Below are 21,594 nucleotides of genomic sequence, written 5' to 3' on the forward strand. Positions count from 1 at the left end.
CTCGTCCGGCATACTCTTAGGCGGTTAAGCCCGAAATAAGAGCCGAGGCTCGATACCAATTGAAAGGATCGTATGCCGCACCTAGAGGGGGGGTGAATAGGTGCTAACCAATTTTTAGTTCTTTTTCAATTTAGGCTTGACACGAAAGGTAAATTCTCTAGATATGCAACTAAGTGAATTTACCTATATGACAAGGATATCAACTAAGCAAGGTATAGCTACGCAATAGTAGATAGAGTGGGATAGAGGTAACCGAGAGTGTAGCACGCGATGACACGGAGATGATTCCCGTAGTTCTCTTCCTTTGCAAGAAGGTACGTCTACGTTTGGAGGAGTGTGGTTGCTACGCAGGCCAAACCAACAGCCACGAAGGCTTCACTCAGATCTCCTGTGAGCAACGCCACGAAGGCCTACCCCACTTCCACTAAGGGATTTCCTCGAGGCGGAAACCGGGCCTTTACAAAGTTCTTGGGGCACACATCCACAACCAAATTGGAGGCTCCCAAATCTGTAACAATACAACAATCAACAACAACACATCAACAACAAATCAACTAGGGAACCAAATAGGAACACTAGCATGAGATCCCTCAAACAAGAGAGGGGGAAATGAAGAACGCTTCGGTGAGGATGTAGATCGGTGTCTTCTCCTTCGAATCCCCAAAGATCAAGAGCTTTGGTTGGGGGAGGAAGGAGATCTTGCAAATCTTGACTTTCTTGAGGTGGCTCTAATGGAGGTGGCTTGACAGATTTCTTGTGTAATGATTGAGCAAGCAACCAAGGTAGAAGAAGGGGGTATTTATACCCCCTCTCGAAATTGAGCCGTTGCTACTTCCGGGGGGCCGGATAATCCGCCCCCCCCGGATAATCCGGCCTACAGAACAAAAGTGTGACATTGTCCGGCCAAATATCCGGCCCATGTACTGATTCACATTTCCTCCAGTCCTTAGCCAAAAACGAGGGGGCCGGATATTTCCAAAATATCCGGCCCGGATAATCCGGCCCTGGTACAATACCGGGGCATTATCCGGCCAAATGTCCGGCCCCCTACTCGAGCTGCTTTTCCTCGAAGACTTAGCCAAAAACAGGGGCCGGATATTTCAAGAATATCCGGCCCGGATTATCCGGCCCGACCAAACTTTTCCCGTTATCTTTTGACAGACCGACCAAATCCAACACACGCAAATATGAAACTATGTAATCCCTGTACCACTTAATCAAACATTAGTGTATCACATATATTGACATCAAACACACAAAACAAAATGCAAGAGATGTTCTTTCAGCACTAAACCACCAAATCGTGGATGTAACATGCCTCAGATCGTGGCCATCATTGTCAGGCCACGGTTCCAACTCCTTATTCTCTCTCCGTTTATCATTGCCAGACCATAGTTTGTCTAAATCTGTTTAGACAAATCTCGGACGTCTATTTATAAACAGAGGTAGTACATAAATAATGTATGCATAAAAATGGAGTGATGTCATCTGACCGAAAATAAAGGTAAATCTAAAAAAAAACTGTGGCATAGATGTTTTTTGATGTTTATATAACAAACTAGCAAAATGTCCGTGCGTTGCAACGGATTAAAATAAAAATTATAATTTGTATCACGCAAACATCTTAGGTTTCACTTTCGGTTTTTATCTATATACCATTGAAATATGACATGTTTGACTTTAGAATAAGTACATTTCCTTTTGTTTTCAAATATAAACTTTAAATTCTATGTACAACAAAAAGTTGCGAGGTCCCACTTTTTGCGAATAAAAAAGTAACAATATTGCACTTGAGAACAATTTCATAACCAACCCTTTGACCAAGAACGTTCTATTGCTGACCGGTGAGCAGTTAATAAGACTAAACTGAAGTATAGGGCTACCTTTGGAACTCCTATTACCGATAGCACTCGATTAACGTTGTGTGGCAATTTTACGGGACGATTCCATTGCTAGATCCGAGTGATCAACACGGCATAGTATCTATCAGCGACTGGTGGCCAATCAAATAATGCATGAAATAACTTTGACCAGAAAATCGAGCACATGGACGATATGTCTTTTTTCATCCTTAATTGAGCTGCACAATTCCAGCTAAAGAAATGTCTGATTTGTCTCATTGCATAGTACTTTCAGATGCAGAACTGCATACATACGCCCAAAAAGCAAATGAATCAATGTTGGCTTCTCTGATAATTGGCTCATACGTCTTGACAGGGATGCTCAAAGGGTGTGTATTCAATCTCATAGTAGGCTGGTAGACTAAGCTAACAGGGATGCGTATTTCTATAATAAAAGCAAGATGCAGACGAGAAGAACCTGAACGTATCCTGACGGAATCTTTGACACCCTGCAGACAACAAATTCGAACGAAGAAGTCACACCCCAGACCGGATGGCGTAGCCTCTCCCTCGCCCGCGGCGCAGATCGGTGCTCATGGCTTCCAACGCGCCCTGCATTTTCTTGGGGCATCAGCGGAGACCGTCTCGACTGCCTTCACCCGTGCGCCAGACTGAGTACCCGACGTAGCAAGACGGAAAGGGCGACGAGCTCAGCATCTTCGCCGGCGAGGCGATGCGGCTTGCGTCGATTGAGCTCAGCGCACCTGCTACCTTCCCCCACGCGCCGGACGGAGGCGGGTAAGCGGAGCGACGGGGTGGTTTGCGTTGACCGGGAAGATATGTGTTCAGCGCATCGGGGAGTTCTGTTGGGCCTCGGCCCATATGTGGTCGCGCGAACGATGGAAAGACACGACCTACGCGTACGAACGACGGTTAGCAATTTAATAGTAAAGAAGATTATTATTAGGAAATAAAATATGTGATCAATTGTGTATGGGAGGGATGCCTCCCAGAAGGTGTCTGTTGGGGAAGAGGTGTCTCCTCAACACACCCCTTCAGCCTGTATATAAATGGGTCTCCCACATTGCAATGAAATAAGAGAATCATTTGCTTCATTCCTTTGTGTCTCTTCACTCTATACTTTAACACGTTATCAACACATAGATTCTACCGTGAGCAGTAAACCTTATCGGAGATTGTTGTGCGGCGGCGCAAGTCATCGACATGCATGATACCGTTTGATCAACGATTAAGGACAAATCAATCAGCACTTTCTCCATATGGATTTTGTCCCCTTGCGTTTGATCAATGGTCTAATAATTATTCCACTGGATTGAAACGCACGTACAGGACAATCGATGGCGGCCGGCTCCACGCCAAATCTGCCGGGCGGCCGGTCCTTTTTCCGACGACAGCGGCTGCTGCGCTCCTCCGCCGTACAGTGATGGAGACGGCGGCCTCGCTCCACGCGCCGATTCAATAATTAACGCATCCTCCTATTGTTCAGAGCACTATTGCTTGCATGCAATTTCATTAGCCAAGATCAAGAGAGAAGTAAATGGGCGTGGCGGCATCAATCTCGCCAAACAAATGAGAATCGATCCCTATTGATCATTTGGCATTCGCCGTTTGGTGATTGCATGAGGCATATATACCTACATGAAGAATAATTGATCGGAAGATTGCGAATTTATTTTGTTCTTGTGATTAATCATTGATCAAAGAGAACTAACTGTTTTCTTTCCTATGCATGCCGATACCTGGAATGTGTGGCGTTACATGGCCCTCGGGGCGGTAGCGACCAAGGGAGGCTGCTCGACGCAAGGCTCGGCTAGCGGCGACGCCCCTCCACGGCGGCGGTTTTCTGTTTTTTTTTTTTTTTTGAGGAAATGGCAACCGCACGGGAGAAGATAGGAATTTCCTCCCTCTCCTGTGATTTTTCAAATCAATCTCTGAATTCTTTGGTAATCACAAAAGTCCATAGAATTTCGGGTTCACCACCTTAATTTTCAGATCTTGAGGTCTACCTCTTGGACTTAGAGAAATTGCAATCGAGCCTGGTTGGACTCTTGCTGTTTTCAGCAGTTCGACCATTAAGTTATTGATATTTGCGAGACTTGAGAGCAAATACACAAATAAATTATTGGTCCTGCTGAATTGCATAATAATTAATTATGCATCATTTTACATGACGTAAAATGACATATGTATTACATGAGTAATACTGTTGCAAAGCAATATGGTGGCTCCATCATTCTTGTAGAAAATGGAATATGCTTGCAAATTTGGAAAACATCAGGTAGCAAAGTGTATGACACTTGCATAACTATGTCAAGTTTATACTTGTCAATTAGAAGAAGGTAATTGATATGTGGCATCTACTACTTAACTGTAGATTATGCACCGTTACCTTAAGGTCTAAATTATGTCATTATGACATAATGACTCCTTCAATTTTGCACACAACTTATGGATTGCATGATGATAACGAATTTATTTCGTTCTCAACTGCGAGGTCTACACCGCCATGCGGTGATTACCTTCAATGTGTTTTAATTAACACAAGGTTGAAAAAGCTCCATAAGAGTGAGGTCTACACTACATAGTAGTGATTACCTCCATGTGTTTCAAGCAAAAATGAAGATGCAATAGTTATGGCAAGATATCATAGCAACGAAATAATTTTCGTTTAAAACTATGATGTCTACACATGTGGTGACTACCTTGATGAAGTTTTTCTGAATGCTTGGTAACTTCATAGAATTTGTCGTTGGTTGTGACTTTAGTGTCACATACTCCATCAAATGTGGAACCAAGACATTGGCGACGATAACATCGCCATGTTATGCTATGAAGAGAATTATGCAAAATACTTGCATAATTTGGTGATTACCTTCCATGCAAACATAACTTATGAGACGCCATCATAGCTATGAATTAATTTCCAGGCACAACTGAGAGGTTTAACACCATTTTATGGTGATTACCTTCATGTGTCATAAATAACATAAGGTAGTGGAGGCTATGATCGATGAGAATGTCCATAAGAGTGAGGCACCACTAGGTGGTTGACTATCTCCATGTGTTTTAAGGAAATTAAAGGTTTGTCCCTTTTAAGGTGACTAACTTTAATTTGAAGATCTACACCACAATGTGGTGTTCTTGTGGATGGCTTGATTTATGGGTCACTACGAATCACCATGACCATGATTATGCTTAGTCATAGCATTTTCATCCTACTTAATTTACTGATCGTAAATTAATGCATGAATATTTCATGCATCATATGGATGACCTTTCTCCAAAGGTAGTGCGATGAGATGACATTATGTGGGAGTATTCATTTAACATGGGTCCTGGACATTGATGATTTTGTCGACCCGTGGCCATGTCGCCACAGAAATTCCACATGGAGATAATGTCATGGCTAATTATAAGATAGCATAATCGTAATGACTCAATTCTCAAATTGAGTATGTAAATGGATGGTGAATATCCATTTTCCCTTTGGGACCCCCTTAAGGAGATATATTGGTATAAGCATCACACGAATGACTATTGATTCGTGTGTGGGACTTCAAGTCCGTTGAGGCTTATATGTCTTTTGTCTACAAATCAACATCGAGTTGACATTATATGATAAGGCAATTTCAGATACATATCTGGTTGTAAGTCCTTACTGCACTTTACATTCTCCTATGATGGTAAATATAAATACCATTTTTATTTCAAGGTGAAAATATGATGAACTTCTGATGAAGGAACATCACGTTCAGTGAGTGTTATACCATTGCCTGAAATTCATGCTAGTGCTCTTAGCGCTCAGCAATTTAGTGGTTACAAAACCACGGGGAGTTGAATGTAAAGTGAAGACAAAATGACAAATAAAAATGGAGTATATCTCTCAAAAGGGCATGAATCATTTAAGAGAAATGATCGCTATGACAACTCTCAAGTTTGTCAAAGGGGTGGTAGTACGAAATATCGTACCAATGGTTACCAATCTGTCAAGCATTGGATTGAACCATACCACCAACTCCTTATCGGAGAAGGCAAATGAGTTCAATGGGATAAGATTGAAGTTCAACTTCAAAGGAACAACCAGAAATATTCTGGTACTGTAGAAGGAAACTTAAACTCCGGTACAGTGATGATATACTTGTGGATGGTTATTTCCAAGATGTCCTGGAGATCTCGTGTAGTCCCTCCTGGTTATCCCAAATATCATTAGCCTATAATTATGCTACTATATGTAGTATAATTCGCAACATTATGTCCCGAGGACATGATAGTTGAATTGAGTGTATGAATCATTTCATACTCAATTTTGTTGCCTACACAATAATTTTTCCTCCTTTATCACCATGGTATGGGAAGTTAGAGAAATTATTGACAATTCTGTTGACCAACACTTGACTGTTGAAAATTCCCAACAATCATAAGATTTTATGTGCATTAGACGTGCCATAGGGGAATTAATTTTAAGGCACTCTCACCTTAAAATTCAGAATGAGCCACACATTACTCTTGAAAGCATTCAAGAATGTATGTGGATTACTCAACCATTGTGTGGGTTATGTTGGTGCTTCGTGGTTGCACAGATGCATCTTGAAGATGGTCTTATGTGTGTATCATTCACACAAAACCATGTGAATACTGAATTAAGTGCTCAAATTGACGAATTTAGAGCAGAGTGTCCTAACGTGGGATAATGCCATTGGAATGGAATTGTCGTTGAATTTGATTCACGAACATTCAATGGTCATATTCAAGTATATTTTGTACATACCCACAATGGTTTGGCTAGATCTCTTCTGAAAGAGAGTCAAAGTTGCATGGCCAATGTTACAGAATTGTGATTTGCCAACATTTAGTTGGTGGTAACATGCGGAATCACACGCCGCATGTCTAATACTGCGTCCCCTTGCAGTTTGTACGTGGAAATAGGATTTCCCATCTGCGGTAATCGGTTGCATCCGATATCACCACCCCGGCGTATGTCATGGGCCCTCACATATATTTGGGATCTATGTGAGGAATAACTGTGGTATGATTGTTAATCCGTCACATACCTTAACCCTGAAAAGGGAGTTAGGGGCCTGTACGCTGATTGCTTTTGCAATAAGGACATTTTCTGGCATTAGGGGGAGATGTGTACCACATGGAATGCTAGGAAATGGCTAAGAAATGTCGTTGACATTTGATCAACGTACTTAAAAAACTGAACTATAGGTTCAGGTTATGATAAATTTGCATTTTATTGCAAATAATCTGCCAATATATTTACTAGTGACAAAGGTGTCATTTTGGTCATGTATCGGATTGAGTGGAGGTACCTAATAAACCACTCGTCTCCCCATATGAGAGCAAGAGGGGGAGAATTCTGATCATATGAGACTAAGTTCTCTTTGTTTTTGTTGGAACAAAAGAGATGGTCTCCCAATCACTAAATGTGGTTCAACCTAAGGTTGAATGACACCTGAAGGATGTCTATCATCCATGACCCAGCACAGTGTGCACACATTTTTGTGTTCTGGGACATCGAAACACCTTGACTCTGTTGTTATGGGAAGTCACAATGAGTTGAGAGGCACAATGAGAATTCCACAAATGATACAGATTCATGAGAATCGTATATGAGAAAGTCTACATATGTCGACATATAAATCTTCCTGGGAATTGCTAAAATCCTTTTGGGCCCTGAACCAAAATCCATGGAGAGTGTTGTTGCACTTATATTGGTTCAAATGAAAGGAAGCAATTGAGGAAGAATAGCGCTCGCTCATCAGAGAGAGGTATTCACGATAGTAAAACCTTCTCCTCATAAGTATCTCCCATAAGGGAAGAGAGAACGAGGTGGTGATAAAGCGAGGCTTTTGTAGCAGAAGGGTTTTTCGCAGAAACTCGACATCAGTCATGATGTGATATACCTTCTTGGTATGAGTGGAATCATGTTTCGATACTAAATGTCATTGGCAGTACAGATCCATGTGGTTGATGTATGTAGTAGTGCCTGCATACTCCCACGGGTCACTCAATTTGGACTTATATATTGAAGTCATTGAAGGACTTAATATTCTGAATCCAAAGGAAAATCGCAACATGTGTGTGGGAAATTTCTAGAGTCATTCTATGACTTGGAGTAATCGGAAGTAATTATGTGGTACAACCGATTGTGTGAGTTCTTCCATGATAAGGATAACTCTAATATCAATGATTGTTGATGTGTACTCATGAATAAATCCTTAATTGGATTTTACGTCACCTAAGTGGTGTTGATGATGTTATCATCAATGTCTTTATCGAGACATTTGAGATACACACAATAATTTTAAGACGGAGATTTGGATCAAACCAAATCGTGCTTAAGTTTTTAACTTGAGCTTGTTCCCCCAGGAATAAAGGAATAAATATATATCAATCTTCATATATCCCAAAATATTGAATAAGTTCAATACGGATATATAATATCAGAGACACATATGGTCATATTATACCTAATATGGGATTCAATCCTTGAAAAGGTGGGAAGATGGTGAAGTGATAGATGGAGCTGAAGTTCCATATCTACCATCGGAGCACTGAGATATCTTGCAAAATACGTCAGGCCTGACATTATGTTTGTTGGCAATTTATTGAGAGTGCAATCCCCCGAAAGGTATAAGGTTTGTGTATGGATTATTCTAAGATATATCCAAGACACAAAACTCTTGATTAATTCTAGTATGAAAATTAAGATGAAACCAATGTGTGATATTTGATAGTGGCTAATTATCTGATCCCAACAATGCCATATCAAAGACTGGATTTACTGGAAGAGTATTCAGAAGGTAGTCTTCAGAATAGACTCTAAATGAGTCCTTCCGGTGATCATTCTGCGGAAATTATATGAAACATCACAAGATGTGTATGAATTCGCAGAATGATTGGCCACATGTGAGTTCATGTGGAGATTCATTCGAATCACCTATCATTATCTACCATGATAATGTCACTTGTATTGCTTATGAGTTATATTTATCCTCATAAATTACAGAAATGTAAGAGGGTAATTTGCAAACAAAATATTGTGATATTCACAGTATCTCTACCAACAGTTGTATTTCATAATTAAGTTTGCGGAATTGGTATGAGACAACCTTCAGGTTTGCAATGTTGAGGGGGAGTAAATCTCTTGTTATAACTCATTGATGATCTTCCGATCACTGATATTGTACTCTTTTTCCCTTTATGAGTTTTCCCTAAGGTTTCTCATATAAGGTTTTTAACGAGACAATATAAATACAAGTGCGGACGTATGACACATGGTTTCTCCTTAATTTTTCCCACTGGGTTTTAAAGGAGTTTTCGGTGGCATATCGTTATAATATTTCTCCTCAATTTTTCCCACAGGGTTTTTTAGGAGGAGTCTTTGGATTGCAATATACAGACGACAAATTGATCAAGGGGGAGTGTTAGGAAATAAAATATGTGATCAATTGTGTATGGGAGGGATGCCTCCCGGAGGTGTCACGTTGGGAAGAGGTGTCTCCCCAACACACCCCTTCAGCCTGTATATAAGTGGGTCTCCCACATTGCAATGAAATAAGAGAATCATTTGCTTCATTCCTTTGTGTCTCTTCACTCTATACTTTAACAATTATAATAAGTTTTTTTGTAAGGAAGAAAATACCACGTCACCACAAGTCAGCACGAAAATAGCCGAGTATCCAAATCGGGAGGCGAGCAACCCCAAGCGCTTCGCCCTACCAACATTTTCCAACCGGATGCTCAACCATGTTTGGAAGGTCTGACTGACACGGACGTCGTGCACTTTTCCGGTGCTTTTGAATTAGGGAAGGAAACTGAAAGCGAAACCGTGTACTAGGAGTACTAGGATTCATACTCGGACAAGTTAACCCAAAGGCGGTTCAGGAAAAGGCTCGAAACCTTCTCGGATTCATACTGCCCAAGGATATAAGGCCATGCACCCTGATGGCTGAGATGCATAGTTTCCTCGCCTCGCTAATCAATCTCCTCCGGCTAGCGAGTGAGTTCGTCTCCGTGCGTCGTCGCTGATCAATCCCGAGGGAAGGATGGCGGTGTACTACCGGTACAGGAGCGGCGTGGACACCTTCTCTCTGCCTGTCGCGGCGCCCTCCATTTCCGTCGGCGAGGTGAAGCGCCTAATCATCGGGACTAGCCGCCACGGCCACGGTCGGACGCGCGGCCGGGGTCCCAGAGAGGGCATCGCGATCTCCGACGCGCAGACCGGCGAGGAGTACACGGACGACAGCGCGTTGGTCCTGCGCAACACGACGGTGGTTGTACGCCGAGTCGCTGGGCCTCCGGCCGACGCCATCGTGTCGACACCCACTCAACGCCCCAAAGCGACGCAAGATGGCGGCGGTTCTTCGTCGGATTCTTCCTCGAGGTCGAGCGCGTCGGCGGGAGCCGAGGAGGACGACGAGGCCAAGGCTATCAGCGCGGTGATCGACACCGCGGAACTCAAGTGGGAGGGGCCGTTTCGTTACAATCACCGTGGCGCAGCATATCATGGGCCGGCGCCGCATGCCGGCTACGTTTGCCGCAGGTGCCGCGTCCCGGCCGGCCACTTCATCCAGCACTGCCCCACCAACGGCGACGCGAGATTCGACTTCGGGAAGGCGACGTCGGTGCTTCCGCCTGCTCCGGTGGCACCAGTCGACGACGACGATGGCGTCCCCGCGGATCTCCACTGCAAGATTTGCAAGAATGTGATGGCTGACGCGGTGATGACGAGCAAGTGCTGCTTCAGCAGCTTCTGCGACAGGTGCATCAGAGGCCACATCGTTGCCAACTCCAAGTGCGTGTGCGGGTTGCAGGCGCGCGCAGACGAGCTGGTTCCTAATTCAGCGCTGCGCACAACCATCTCCAACATTCTCGCCGCCAGGGCCGGCAGCGCTTCCGGTGACAGCAACCCGGTCGCGGCCACCTCGCAACATAGCCAAGTTTCTTCCAAGATGGGCGCCGCCTCGGAGCACAGCGATGGGAGCGATTCAACATCGGCTCCAGCGGCGGCGCATGAGCCAAGAAAGAAGAAGCGCGAGACGACGGAGACAGCGGGAGCGCGCGCCGCCAACCATGCCGGTCATCAATACGGCTGCTACGACGCTCCTCCTTTTGCCCCGGCGTGCTACGATCCTGCTTTCTTTGGTGGGGTGCCGTGGCCAGCCGATCCTTCCATGTACTACGGCTACGGCGGCATGCCTTACGCTTACGGTGGCGGCGGTTACCCGATGGGCCAGCAGCAATCTGACGCTATGGGCAACATGACAGCTTCGTATGGCTACCAGGGCGAACGCCACGACGGCAGGAAGAGGACGGGATGCGACGATCAGAGGCAGCATGACCGCAGTTTCAAGAGAAGGTGCAGTGGGAGCAGATCACAGGTCGCGTTAGTTCTGACGTGAAGTGCTGATGGTCTGAAGCTGCTCTGGTGCCCAATGATCCAGGATAGTCTGATAGGGCTTGATTTCTTTTTCCGATGAAGGATAGGGTTTGATAATTTTGTAGTTATTCGAGAGTATATTGAACTGTAACAAAGAGCTGGATTCGTACAAGTGTACTGCATGTGAAGCTCTTGTCTTCCCTGTAACTGTAACATCCCAACTATCCTTTTGAAGCAATAAAAGGAACAAGGATCCATTTGTGCATGTTATGCTTGTATTCGTGCCAGTAGCCAAAAGAAGTGGCGATTGAAGTCATACCACCCTATGGATGCGGAGTAACTTTTAGTGTTCATTAGTACTTCCTTGTTCGGTTTTGTCCAGGATTATCTAAATTTCTCTGTGAATTGCTCTAATAGGAAGCATACATATCATCCTGTATGTTTATGCTGACATCAGATTTTTTATTGTTGCTGAACATGCGACATTGCATCTTTGTGCCGACCAAAGTGTGCAGAGGTTGTCTTCAGGAAAGCACACTCTTCAGAAATTAAGAAACGAAGAATCCCCTGCATAGTACTTATTTTTCGGAACTTCGGAACATGCAAGATTTGCATTGCATTTTCAGGTATTGCAATCAGACACACATACACAAATACTACATGATTTATAGTAAGAAGCTAGAGTCTTAGGATCTTTTTTTTGACACATAGGCAAAAGATTTGCCTCATTACATTAAATAAGGAGAAGTGTCATGACATGACAAAGTGCAACGCAGAAGTTACAAAAAAAGGGATTACTCTCCCGGCATTACAACACTCGAATTTTCGGCACCTGCGGTGACCCAAAGCCTAGTCTCGCACTTTATGAGCTCAAGAAGAATATGTGGCAGAGCGGACTTGTTTGGAGAAACCCTTGCATTCCTTTCTTTCCAAATTCTCCAGCTAATGAGCATGGTTAGCGGTGTCATTGCCTTCCTATTTGAAGTAAACTTGTATGTCATGGAGGACCACCACTCATCAATGGAGAGGTCAATGGACCACTCATGAATCCGAATAGCTTGGAGCCCAAGCCAATCTTTCACCATGCTCCAAAGCCGCTTGGTGTAGCGACAATGGGAGAAGAAGTGCGCCACCATCTCTTGAATTTGCTTGCAAAGCGGACAAAGGCCGCAATTTGTCCATCCTCCCCTCTTGAGATGTTCTGCTGTCCAAATTCTATTTTGAGTGGGTAGCCAAGCAAAGAATTATATCTTAGGTGGAGCCCAAGCCTTCCGCACCATATTATTCATGCTAGAGTTCGTGGCTCCAAAGAATTGCATGTTGTAGGACGAAGGCGAAGAATACTACCCACTAGAGGTGAGAGTCCACGCAATTGAGTCCTCCACATCTTCTCTAAGTTAGATAGTGTTGAGCTCAGACCATAATTGGATGTATTGTTGGATGTGCGGTATCGTTAGATTCAAGTCCATCTTGATATTTGAAATACAAGCATTGTTGTGCAAGGCTTGATTGACCTTCCAATTCTTGCGGGTGGAAGCTTCAAACACGAGAGGGGCAATATCTTTGGGCTCCTTCCGTTCAGCCAAGATGACTCCCAAAAAGGGGAATGTTTCCGTTACCAATGGAGATTTTGGTAGCGGCGTAGAAGAGCTCCATGCCCACCACATCACAAGGGTTCTCATTCCCATCCAAAGTTTGTTGAGGTCACGCCACTCGAACCAAGGCCATCTAAGATGGAAGGCACGTGCAAATTTCTCTAAGTGGAGAATCCGCAAGCCTTCAAGGTGTTTGGGCCTACAAACTGCCTTCCAATTAATCTTGCATTTTCCTCTAGATATTGTAATGTTGATGCTTTGTCAAACATTTACATTCACATACGTCCCAGTGGTATACCTCTAATTGTGTATTTACTTATAGAGATTGATTATTTATCTATAGATTTTGCACCCCTTTAGTTGTTAAATTCTGATTTTGTTTTTAAATTTTGCATCAGTGCATAATCGTTTTGATCTTTAAGGTTTAATTTAATTGCTGCCTTGGATCTTATTCTCGATCCAAAAGCCCTAATTACTTGAACATCTTCTTTTCAATGAAACGTGCATGCGGCAAGCAAGCAACGAGGGTGACAACACTTTTAGGCTGTATGTCCTCGCTGCCAATTTGAACATTTGCATTGACAATCGGAAAGCTAGAATGTGGAATTTTGTTTGGTCAAAGTGAAATTGTATCTTACAACTTTTATTCTTCTGTTTTGCTATGTCTCAGTCAACTGAGATTTTCTTAAGTCTAAGTCACTTACAAAAATATGCTTTGAGTTGCACTTTTCTGTTAAAAAAGTGCAAAATGTGCAACTGAACCGAGTTGCACTTTTCTTTGAACTGCAGTTGCATTTTTCTGAAGTGACTGAAACTTAAAAAAATTTCAGTCAATTGAGACATAGGCACACCCTTTATTATTTTATGAAGAGGCTCTGGTTAGTGATGGTCATTCAAAGGAAGAAAGAACAAAACACGTGAAAAAACTAGACAACTTAGCTTGGTTTCTCGGTGATTTGCATGAGTTGGTGTTGCCTCATATATTTGTCAACAACATATTGGCATGAAAAAGCTATTTTTTTGTGGCGTAGATGTATATATAGCAAGTTTTTTTAAGGAAGAAAAGATCACGTCACCACAAGTCAGCACCTATCCTTTTTAATATTGTTGACGATATGTTGGCTATTTTGATAGCTAGGGCTAAGGAGGAGGGTCAAGTTGGAAGCCTCATTCCACATCTTGTCGAGGGAGGAGTTTCAGTTTTGCAGTACGCTGATGATACCATTTTGTTTATGGAACACGACTTAGTTAAGGCTGTTAATATGAAACTCATTCTTTGTATTTTTGAGCAATTATCAGGTCTTAAAATTAATTTTTATAAGAGTGAGGTGTTTTGTTTCGGTAAAGCTACAGACTTTGAGCATCAATATAAAACTATCTTTGGGTGTACATCTGGGACTTTACCTCTACGTTACTTAGGGGTTCCTATATACTACAGACGACTTCGTAATTCTGAATGGAATCCGATGGAGAACCGTTTTGCCTCAAAATTAGGATGTTGGAAAGGAAAAAATGATGTCCTATGGGGATCGCTTAGTGCTTGTAAATTCTGTTCTTACGAGCCTACCTATGTTTATGTTATCTTTCCTAGAAATTCCTAAAGGGGTACACAAGAGACTTGATTATTATCGTTCTCGTTTTTTTTGGCAAGAGGAGAATGATAAGAAGAAGTATAGATTATCTCGATGGAATATAGTTTGCAGGCCTAAGGATCAGGGAGGTTTGGGAATTGAGGTGTTTGAATTGAAAAACTTATGTCTTTTAAGCACATGGCTTTTCAAATTGCTGCAGGAGGAAGGGATGTGGCAACAACTACTTCACAATAAATATATCAAAAACAAAACGTTGGCTCAGGTAGAGGCTAAACCCACAGATTCACCTTTTTGGAAGGGGCTTATGCGGGTTAAACCGGAGTTCTTTAAGAGGGGGAGGTTCAAAGTCGGTAATGGTCTATCAGTGAGGTTTTGGGAGGATACTTGGCTGGGTAATTGTCCTCTAGCTTTACAATATCCGTCTTTATATAATATTGTCCAACGGAAAAATGAGTTGGTTTCTACTGTATTAGCAAATACACCGCTGAATATTGGTTATAGACGAATTTTTAATGATTATAAATACAATTTGTGGTTACACTTATGTCAGAGGCTCATGTCTATTCATCTTTCTAATGAACCGGATATGTTTGTTTGGAACCTAAATGAATCTGGTATATTTTCTGTTAAATCTGTGTACCTTGATCTTATGAATGGCCATACCAGATTTTTACGGAAATACTTATGGAAGATTAAGGTTCCTCTAAAAATTAAGATTTTCATGTGGTTCTTAAGTAATAGAGTATTGCATACTAAGGATAATTTGGCAAAGAGGAAATGGACTGGATGCCAAAAATGTTGTTTTTGTAATAATGATGAAACTGTTGATCATCTATTTCTTCATTGTCCTTTTGCGAAGATTGTTTGGAGAATGATATTTTTTACATATAATATTCCACCTCCTTCCAATATTTTTTTTTTGCGAATAGGACACTGCCATTAAAAGAAACACCGAACAGTACAAAGCAGCTCAAGAAAAACGAAAATTACAACGAGATCCTTGAGAAGCCCTTCATCTTCAACCTCCAGACCGTGTCGATGGCGCGCTGCCGCTGCTGCTCCTCCCCGAGCTAGCCTCGACGTTGTTGATTGCGGACGGGAAGTCGCCCAACGGGTCGAAAAGACCACATCCGTCCCGGAGACGAAGAAGTAGGATGAACTGCCGATGAAGCTCCTTGACGATCCGAAGATCCCCACAGCCAGACAAAATCCTCGAAGACCACACCATATCCACAAGCTTCGCGACGTAGCCGTCGAGATGGGGTTGAAGCCGGGGAAATATTATTGCACGAGGCGCCACCACCACCACCTGAGCGCCGCCCCTACAAACAGAAGCCCTAAAGACGGGAAACAAAGCTCCCAAAACTGGGAAACGGAGCCCTCCCGCCGACGAGGGCCGCGATCTGCCCCACCTCCATGGCCCGACGGCCACAGAGGCGGCCAGATCGGAGGCGGCCGCCGACGGGAGGCAGATAACCCTAATCGCCTGAGGTCACGAGCGAAGAGGTGCGCTGGTACCTAATTCCACCTCCTTCCAATATAACTAATATGTTTGGTAATTGGCTAAATAAAGTGAATAAGAAGGATAAAACATATATTCGAATTGGTGTTTCGGCAATTTGTTGGTCGATTTGGACTAGCCGGAATGATATCATCTTTAATAAACAAAAGGGTACAAATTTTTTGCAGGTTATTCTTCGTGCGACGCATTGGATACAACTATGGGCATATTTGCTCCCGGCGGACCAGCGGGATACCATGGTTTCTGGATGCAACCGGCTCCTGGAGGTCAATCAGGATTGCTATTTCCGGGCTACTGACGGCACATTAGCAGAATTCTAGATGGATAGTTTTTGCACACTTTCCATCTACAGATGTTTTGTTTTGATATTTTTAGTTCTCTTCGACTACCAGTCCATCTTTATGTAATAAGTACTTGACATCGACATTTTATTTAATAAATTGCTGTGTGCATCGATTGATGCAGAGGCCGGAGCTATGCTCCCATATCTAAAAAAAAAACAAGTCAGCACGAAAATAGCCGAATTGATGCTTGTATCCAAATCGGGAGGTGAGCAACGCTTCGCCCTACAAACATGAAAGCCAGCCGGATCCTTGGTGAACCATGTTTGGAAGGTATGACACTATGACTGACAGCAAACACAAGACACGGACGTCTGCACTTTTCCGGTGCGATCGAATTAGGGAAGGAAACTGACAGCGAAACCGCGTACCACTTTATACTCGGACATGTTAACCCAAAGGCGGTTCAGGACAGGCTCGAAACCTTCTCGGATTCATACTGCCCAAGGATATAAGGCCATGCACCCTGATGGCTGAGATGCATATTTCCCCCGCGTCGCTGCTACACATACATCCATCGATCTCCTCCGGCGAGCGAGTGCGCTCGTCTCCGTGCGTCGGTCGCTGATCAATCCCGAGGGAAGGATGGCGGTGTACTACCGGTACCGGAGCGGCGTGGACACGTTCTCTCTACCTGTCGCGGCGCCCTCCATCTCCGTGGGCGAGGTGAAGCGCCTAATCATGGGGACAAGCCGCCACGGCCACGGCCGGACGCGCGGCCGGGGTCCCAGGGAGGACATCGCGATCTCCGACACACAGACTGGCGAGGAGTACACGGACGACAGCGCGTTGGTCCTGCGCAACACGACGGTGGTGGTGCGCCGAGTCGCCGGGCCTCCGGCCGATGCTATCGTGTCGACACCCACTCAACGCCCCAAGGCGACGCAAGAAGGCGGCGGCTCTTCGTCGGAGTCGAGCGCGTCGGCGGGAGCCGAGGAGGACGACGAGGCCAAGGCTATCAGCGCGGTGATCGACGCCGCGGAACTCAAGTGGGAGGGGCCGTCTCGTTACAATCACCGGGGCGCAGCATATCATGGGCCGGCGCCGCATGCCGGCTACGTTTGCCGCAGGTGCCGCGTCCCGGGCCACTTCATCCAGCACTGCCCCACCAACGGCGACGCGAGATTCGACTTCGGGAAGGCGACGTCGGTGCTTCCGCCTGCTCCGGTGGCACCAGTCGACGACGACGATGGCGTCCCCTCGGATCTCCACTGCAAGATTTGCAAGAAGGTGATGGCTGACGCGGTGGTGACGAGCAAGTGCTGCTTCAGCAGCTTCTGTGACAGATGCATCCGAGACCACATCGTCGCCAACTCCAAGTGCGTGTGCGGGGCGCCGGCGCGCGCAGACGATCTGATCCCCAACCTGGCGCTGCGCACAACCATCTCCAACATCCTCGCCGCCAGGGCCAGCAACGCTTCCGGTGAAAAAACTGAAAAACAGAGTCCGGCGGCCTCGCAACACAGCCAAGTTTCTTCCAAGAAGGGTGCCGCCTCGGAGGACCGCGACAGAAGCGAATCGACGTCGAATCCAGCTGCGGCGCCTGAGCCAAGAAAGAAGGAGCAGGAGACGAAGGACGCAGCGGGAGCGCGCGCCGCCAACCATGCCGGTCATCAGTACGGCTGCTACGATGCTCCTCCATTTGCCCCGGCATGCTACGATGCCGCTTTCTTTGGTGGGATGCCGTGGTCAGCCGATCCTTCCATGTACTACGGCTACGGCGGCAGTCCTTACGCTTACGGTGGCGGCGGTTACCCAGTGGCCCCGCACCATGTCGACGCCATGGGCAACATGACAGCTTCGTATGGCTACCAGCGCGAACGTTTCGATGGCAGGAAGAGGACGGGATTCGACGATCAGAGGCAGCATGACCGTGGTTTCAAGAGAAGGTGCAGTGGGAGCAGATCACAGGTCGCGTTAGTACTGACGTGAAGGCGATGATGGTCTGAAGCTGCTCTGGTGCACAATGATGCATGATAGTCTGATAGGGTTTGATAATTTTGTAGTTATTCGAGAGTGTATTGAACTGTATCAAAGTGCTGGATTCGTACAAGTGTACTTGGGCATGTGAAGCTCTTGTCTTCCCTGTACTGTAATATCCCAACTATCATTTTGTAGCAATAAAAAGAACAAGGGATCCATTTGTGTATGTCCTGCTTGTATTTGGCGATTGAAGTAGCACCTTTAATTTTGAAGCGGAGTAACTTTTAGTGTTAATTAGTACTTCCTTGTTCGGTTTTGTCCGGGAACATCTAAATTTCTCTGTGAATTTCTATGATAGGAAGCATAATATCATCCTGTATGTTTATACTGACACCAGATTTTTTTTGTTGCTGGACATGAGGCATTGCATCTTGTGCCGAGCAAGTGTGTAGAGGTTGTCTTCAGAAATTAAGAAACGAGAAACCACAGCATAGTACTTATTGTTCAGAACATACAAGATTTGCATTTGCATTTTCAGGTCTTGCAATTAGAAACAAATACGCGAATACTACATGATTTGTAGCAAGAAGCTAGACTCTTAGGGTCATCAGAGAACAGTAACAAGAAATTCATATACTACATAAGAACTTTCTGCTTACTTCCCCCAAATTCCGAGTGAGCTGAGACAGTCTACATCAAGATGACTTGCATAAATACAGATGACAAGTACCAAATGATGTATATATTTCCCTTTCTGAATCCTAAACATCATCAACTACTCAAGCCTTGGTTCACCGTGTCCAGCCCAGAAGCATGGGGATGTCATCACCGGCATCGATGTAGGTCGACGTTGGCTTTTATCGGGTGTCTCTATTCGCCGCTCTAAGCGGAGCTTCCGTTCGGCTCCGCGTACACTACGGAAGCAATGGGCTCGGCCCATAACTGGGTGAGCTGTGTTACGGTGATTGGCCAGTACTACCCAGTGCTACCCAGTACTACCGCTGTAATTAATTCTGTCCGTCCGATTAGGCCAGTTAATTATGCATTTCAAAATTAACGTCCTAGGGGTATTATGGTAAGCTCGCAGGCAACAGTCCCACCTCGCACGACCGCATCACGAGCTCCTCGATCTCAATCCCGGCGGTTCCCCAACCTCTGCCTCCCGCGTCACGACGGCGACAAATCCTGGCCGCCGCCGAGCCCCTACGGCGACGCAGGAGCTTCCCAATTCCGTCTTCAGTACCTTCCCTTCTGCAGCTATTTTCTCACGGGCGCGCGACCCCGTGGACCGCGATGGCAACATCAATGGGTTCGTCGGTGCTGGTGTAGGTGTAGATGCTGTCTGGGCGGCTCTGCGGGGACAACGCCGACACCGTTGGAGGTGGAAGTTCGGAGAGCAGCCGCCGACGCTCGCCGGACGCACATTTCTGCACCTCGCCTGACTCGGCCGCTCAACTTCTGGTATGATTAATGCCATTGATTCTATTTTTCGTGAAAATTTGTTCGGCTGTAGTACCCGTGCTTGAACTGTTTAAGGCTCGTATACACTAGTGTACCCGTGTTTGTCTGTAGTACCTGAGCCTCAAACAAATTATTTCTAATATCCTTATGTTGAATAGCTTCAGAAAGTTGGAGTATCGCCTGCTTGAGTCTGTATATGAGTGTAAACTAGATCATATAGACCACTGAATCACACGGATCTTCTAAGTAGTATACTTAAAGCCCCATTGCTAAATCTGGCTAGTTACGCCTGAGATAACTGAATCCAAAATTTTGGCCTGCGATATTGCTTCACTGTATCTGGAAGCACTCTAGTTTTTCTTGCCACATTGACAAACTTGCAAAGAGCGGTGTCATCGGTCTTTTGATGCAATATAGTTTTCAGGGGATATGCAATTTAATATTACTAAGAATGAAACTTAGAGTATTCAGGAATGTTTATTCATCTATATGATTAAAGCATATAAGGATCTTGATCATTCAACAAGCCTTTTTCCAATACATGAGCAGTGGAGTTATAATAAAATCATGAGATATAAATGCAGAACCATAGCAATAACTCTTGGATTAAGTCCTTCATTTGTGGACACAGTTCTTCATCCCTTACTATGCCTATCTTTTTGAAACCTTAGCAATAACTCACAACTATTCCTATTTTTGTCGACAAACTTCGTGACCAAATTTTAAGTCTCATCGATCTTGTGAGCTTCAACACCCTTTTGATCCAAAAACTTCAGCTGCTTGGAGTTCTTGGCAAGCAGGAGGCGCATTTTCTCTTCAGACTGGAAGGGATATTATAGTATAGAAGCTTCCACGGGTGTGCACATGTAAGGAATATTATCCCAATTACAATCAAAACACATATCCAATATATGTTGTCAAGGTTATGATGCTAAATTGCGTTATTAAACGTTTCTGAACTGTTGTGTCTTGACTGTTTGCAAACTGCCAGTTTTTATTTATTACTTTGCCACTGCCAGCATGTTTCTCAGAATTGTGAGATACCATCCATGTACTAACTATTTTGCTATGCTATATTACAGTGCCCTGTTGGCTGTATCCATTTTCAGCTGAAGGATAGGACTCAGGCATATGGCCGTGTGCTGCTACTGCAGCGGTCTACTCTGCTGCTATCCCGGAGTACACTACTGCTGAGGTCCTGGAGCTGGCTAGGAACGCCAGTAAGGATCTGAAGGTGGAGCGTATCACCCCTCGCCATCTTCAGCTGGCCATCCGTGGAGATGAAGAGCTGGATACCCTCATCAAGGGTACCATTGCTGGTGGAGGTGTGATCCCGCACATCCACAGGTCCCTGATCAAAGTAATCCATCCAGTTGTCTTGAAGTAACACAATCTAGCAAAGGGAGTATCTTTAGCTTAAACAGGACATTTCACACTTGTAGTCTTGTGTGAGATAAGCTACATATCTATTAGCCTATAGCTATATGCTTCCAGATCGAAGTAATCCGTCCTTGTAATGCTTACCTGGCACTGCTTCAATTATTTGGAACATTGTATTCGTGTATTCTTGTTCGTTTGTTCACTTCGTGATAGACCCTGAATGCAAAACCTTTTTACATGCTGAGTAATTGTGGTGCTTTACTGAATCTAGCTTACAATGTTAAATTGCACTAACATACTGGCATGAGAGCTTGAGATGTGAAATTTAATGATATTACAACAAAAATGATTTCATTTGGGTCCGTGGTTGCTCCCTACCGTGTTTCTTGTGCCAAATTTGAGAACACTTTATTTGACAGATATTTTTTCATGCTGCATTACTGTATCTGTATTACAATATATTATGGCAAGAATACTGTAATCAGGACATTGATAGCCATCCACGGCCGGATCAGCGAGACATCTCAGTA

The 21,594-nt window shown here is 44.5% G+C and overlaps 3 protein-coding genes across 6 annotated transcripts; all 3 read left to right on the plus strand.

Annotated features, from left to right (window-relative positions):
* Positions 1 to 9,916: 9,916 nt before the first annotated feature.
* Positions 9,917 to 11,272, plus strand: LOC124703774 (E3 ubiquitin ligase PQT3-like). Its single transcript, XM_047235993.1, has one exon. It carries the CDS (start codon positions 9,917 to 9,919, stop codon positions 11,270 to 11,272), a length of 1,356 nt encoding a protein of 451 aa, XP_047091949.1.
* A 5,613-nt stretch (positions 11,273 to 16,885) lies between these two features.
* Positions 16,886 to 18,232, plus strand: LOC124698302 (E3 ubiquitin ligase PQT3-like). The gene has a single exon (XM_047230796.1). The coding sequence runs from the start codon at positions 16,886 to 16,888 to the stop codon at positions 18,230 to 18,232; it is 1,347 nt and encodes a 448-aa protein (XP_047086752.1).
* Positions 18,233 to 19,218: 986 nt separating this feature from the next.
* LOC124698303 lies at positions 19,219 to 21,300 on the plus strand. 4 transcript variants are annotated; one of them, XR_007000928.1, is made up of 3 exons: positions 19,219 to 19,684; positions 20,412 to 20,550; positions 20,767 to 21,300. XR_007000928.1 is itself a non-coding variant. In XM_047230797.1 (3 exons), exons 1-3 carry the CDS (start codon positions 19,296 to 19,298, stop codon positions 20,795 to 20,797), a joined length of 483 nt encoding a protein of 160 aa, XP_047086753.1. In that variant the 5' UTR covers positions 19,219 to 19,295; the 3' UTR covers positions 20,798 to 21,300. The 4 variants fall into 4 exon arrangements, 1 of the variants encoding a protein (XP_047086753.1); XM_047230797.1 differs by having other exon boundaries at positions 20,461 to 20,550; positions 20,794 to 21,300; XR_007000926.1 differs by having other exon boundaries at positions 19,219 to 20,550.
* The last annotated feature ends 294 nt before the right edge of the window (positions 21,301 to 21,594 follow it).

This window comes from Lolium rigidum, chromosome 3 (genome assembly GCF_022539505.1).
Source record: "Lolium rigidum isolate FL_2022 chromosome 3, APGP_CSIRO_Lrig_0.1, whole genome shotgun sequence".
Classification (NCBI taxonomy): domain Eukaryota; kingdom Viridiplantae; phylum Streptophyta; class Magnoliopsida; order Poales; family Poaceae; genus Lolium; species Lolium rigidum.

What these genes read in the sequence shown, in the direction of transcription:
- LOC124698302 (XM_047230796.1), top strand. Translation starts at nt 16,886, where the DNA reads ATGGCGGTGTACTACCGGTACCGGAGCGGCGTGGACACGTTCTCTCTA.
- LOC124698303 (XM_047230797.1), top strand. Translation starts at nt 19,296, where the DNA reads ATGGTAAGCTCGCAGGCAACAGTCCCACCTCGCACGACCGCATCACGA. An exon ending in ACTCGGCCGCTCAACTTCTG is followed by an intron (nt 19,685 to 20,460) that starts GTATGATTAATG and finishes CAAAAACTTCAG; the next exon opens with CTGCTTGGAGTTCTTGGCAA.
- LOC124703774 (XM_047235993.1), top strand. Translation starts at nt 9,917, where the DNA reads ATGGCGGTGTACTACCGGTACAGGAGCGGCGTGGACACCTTCTCTCTG.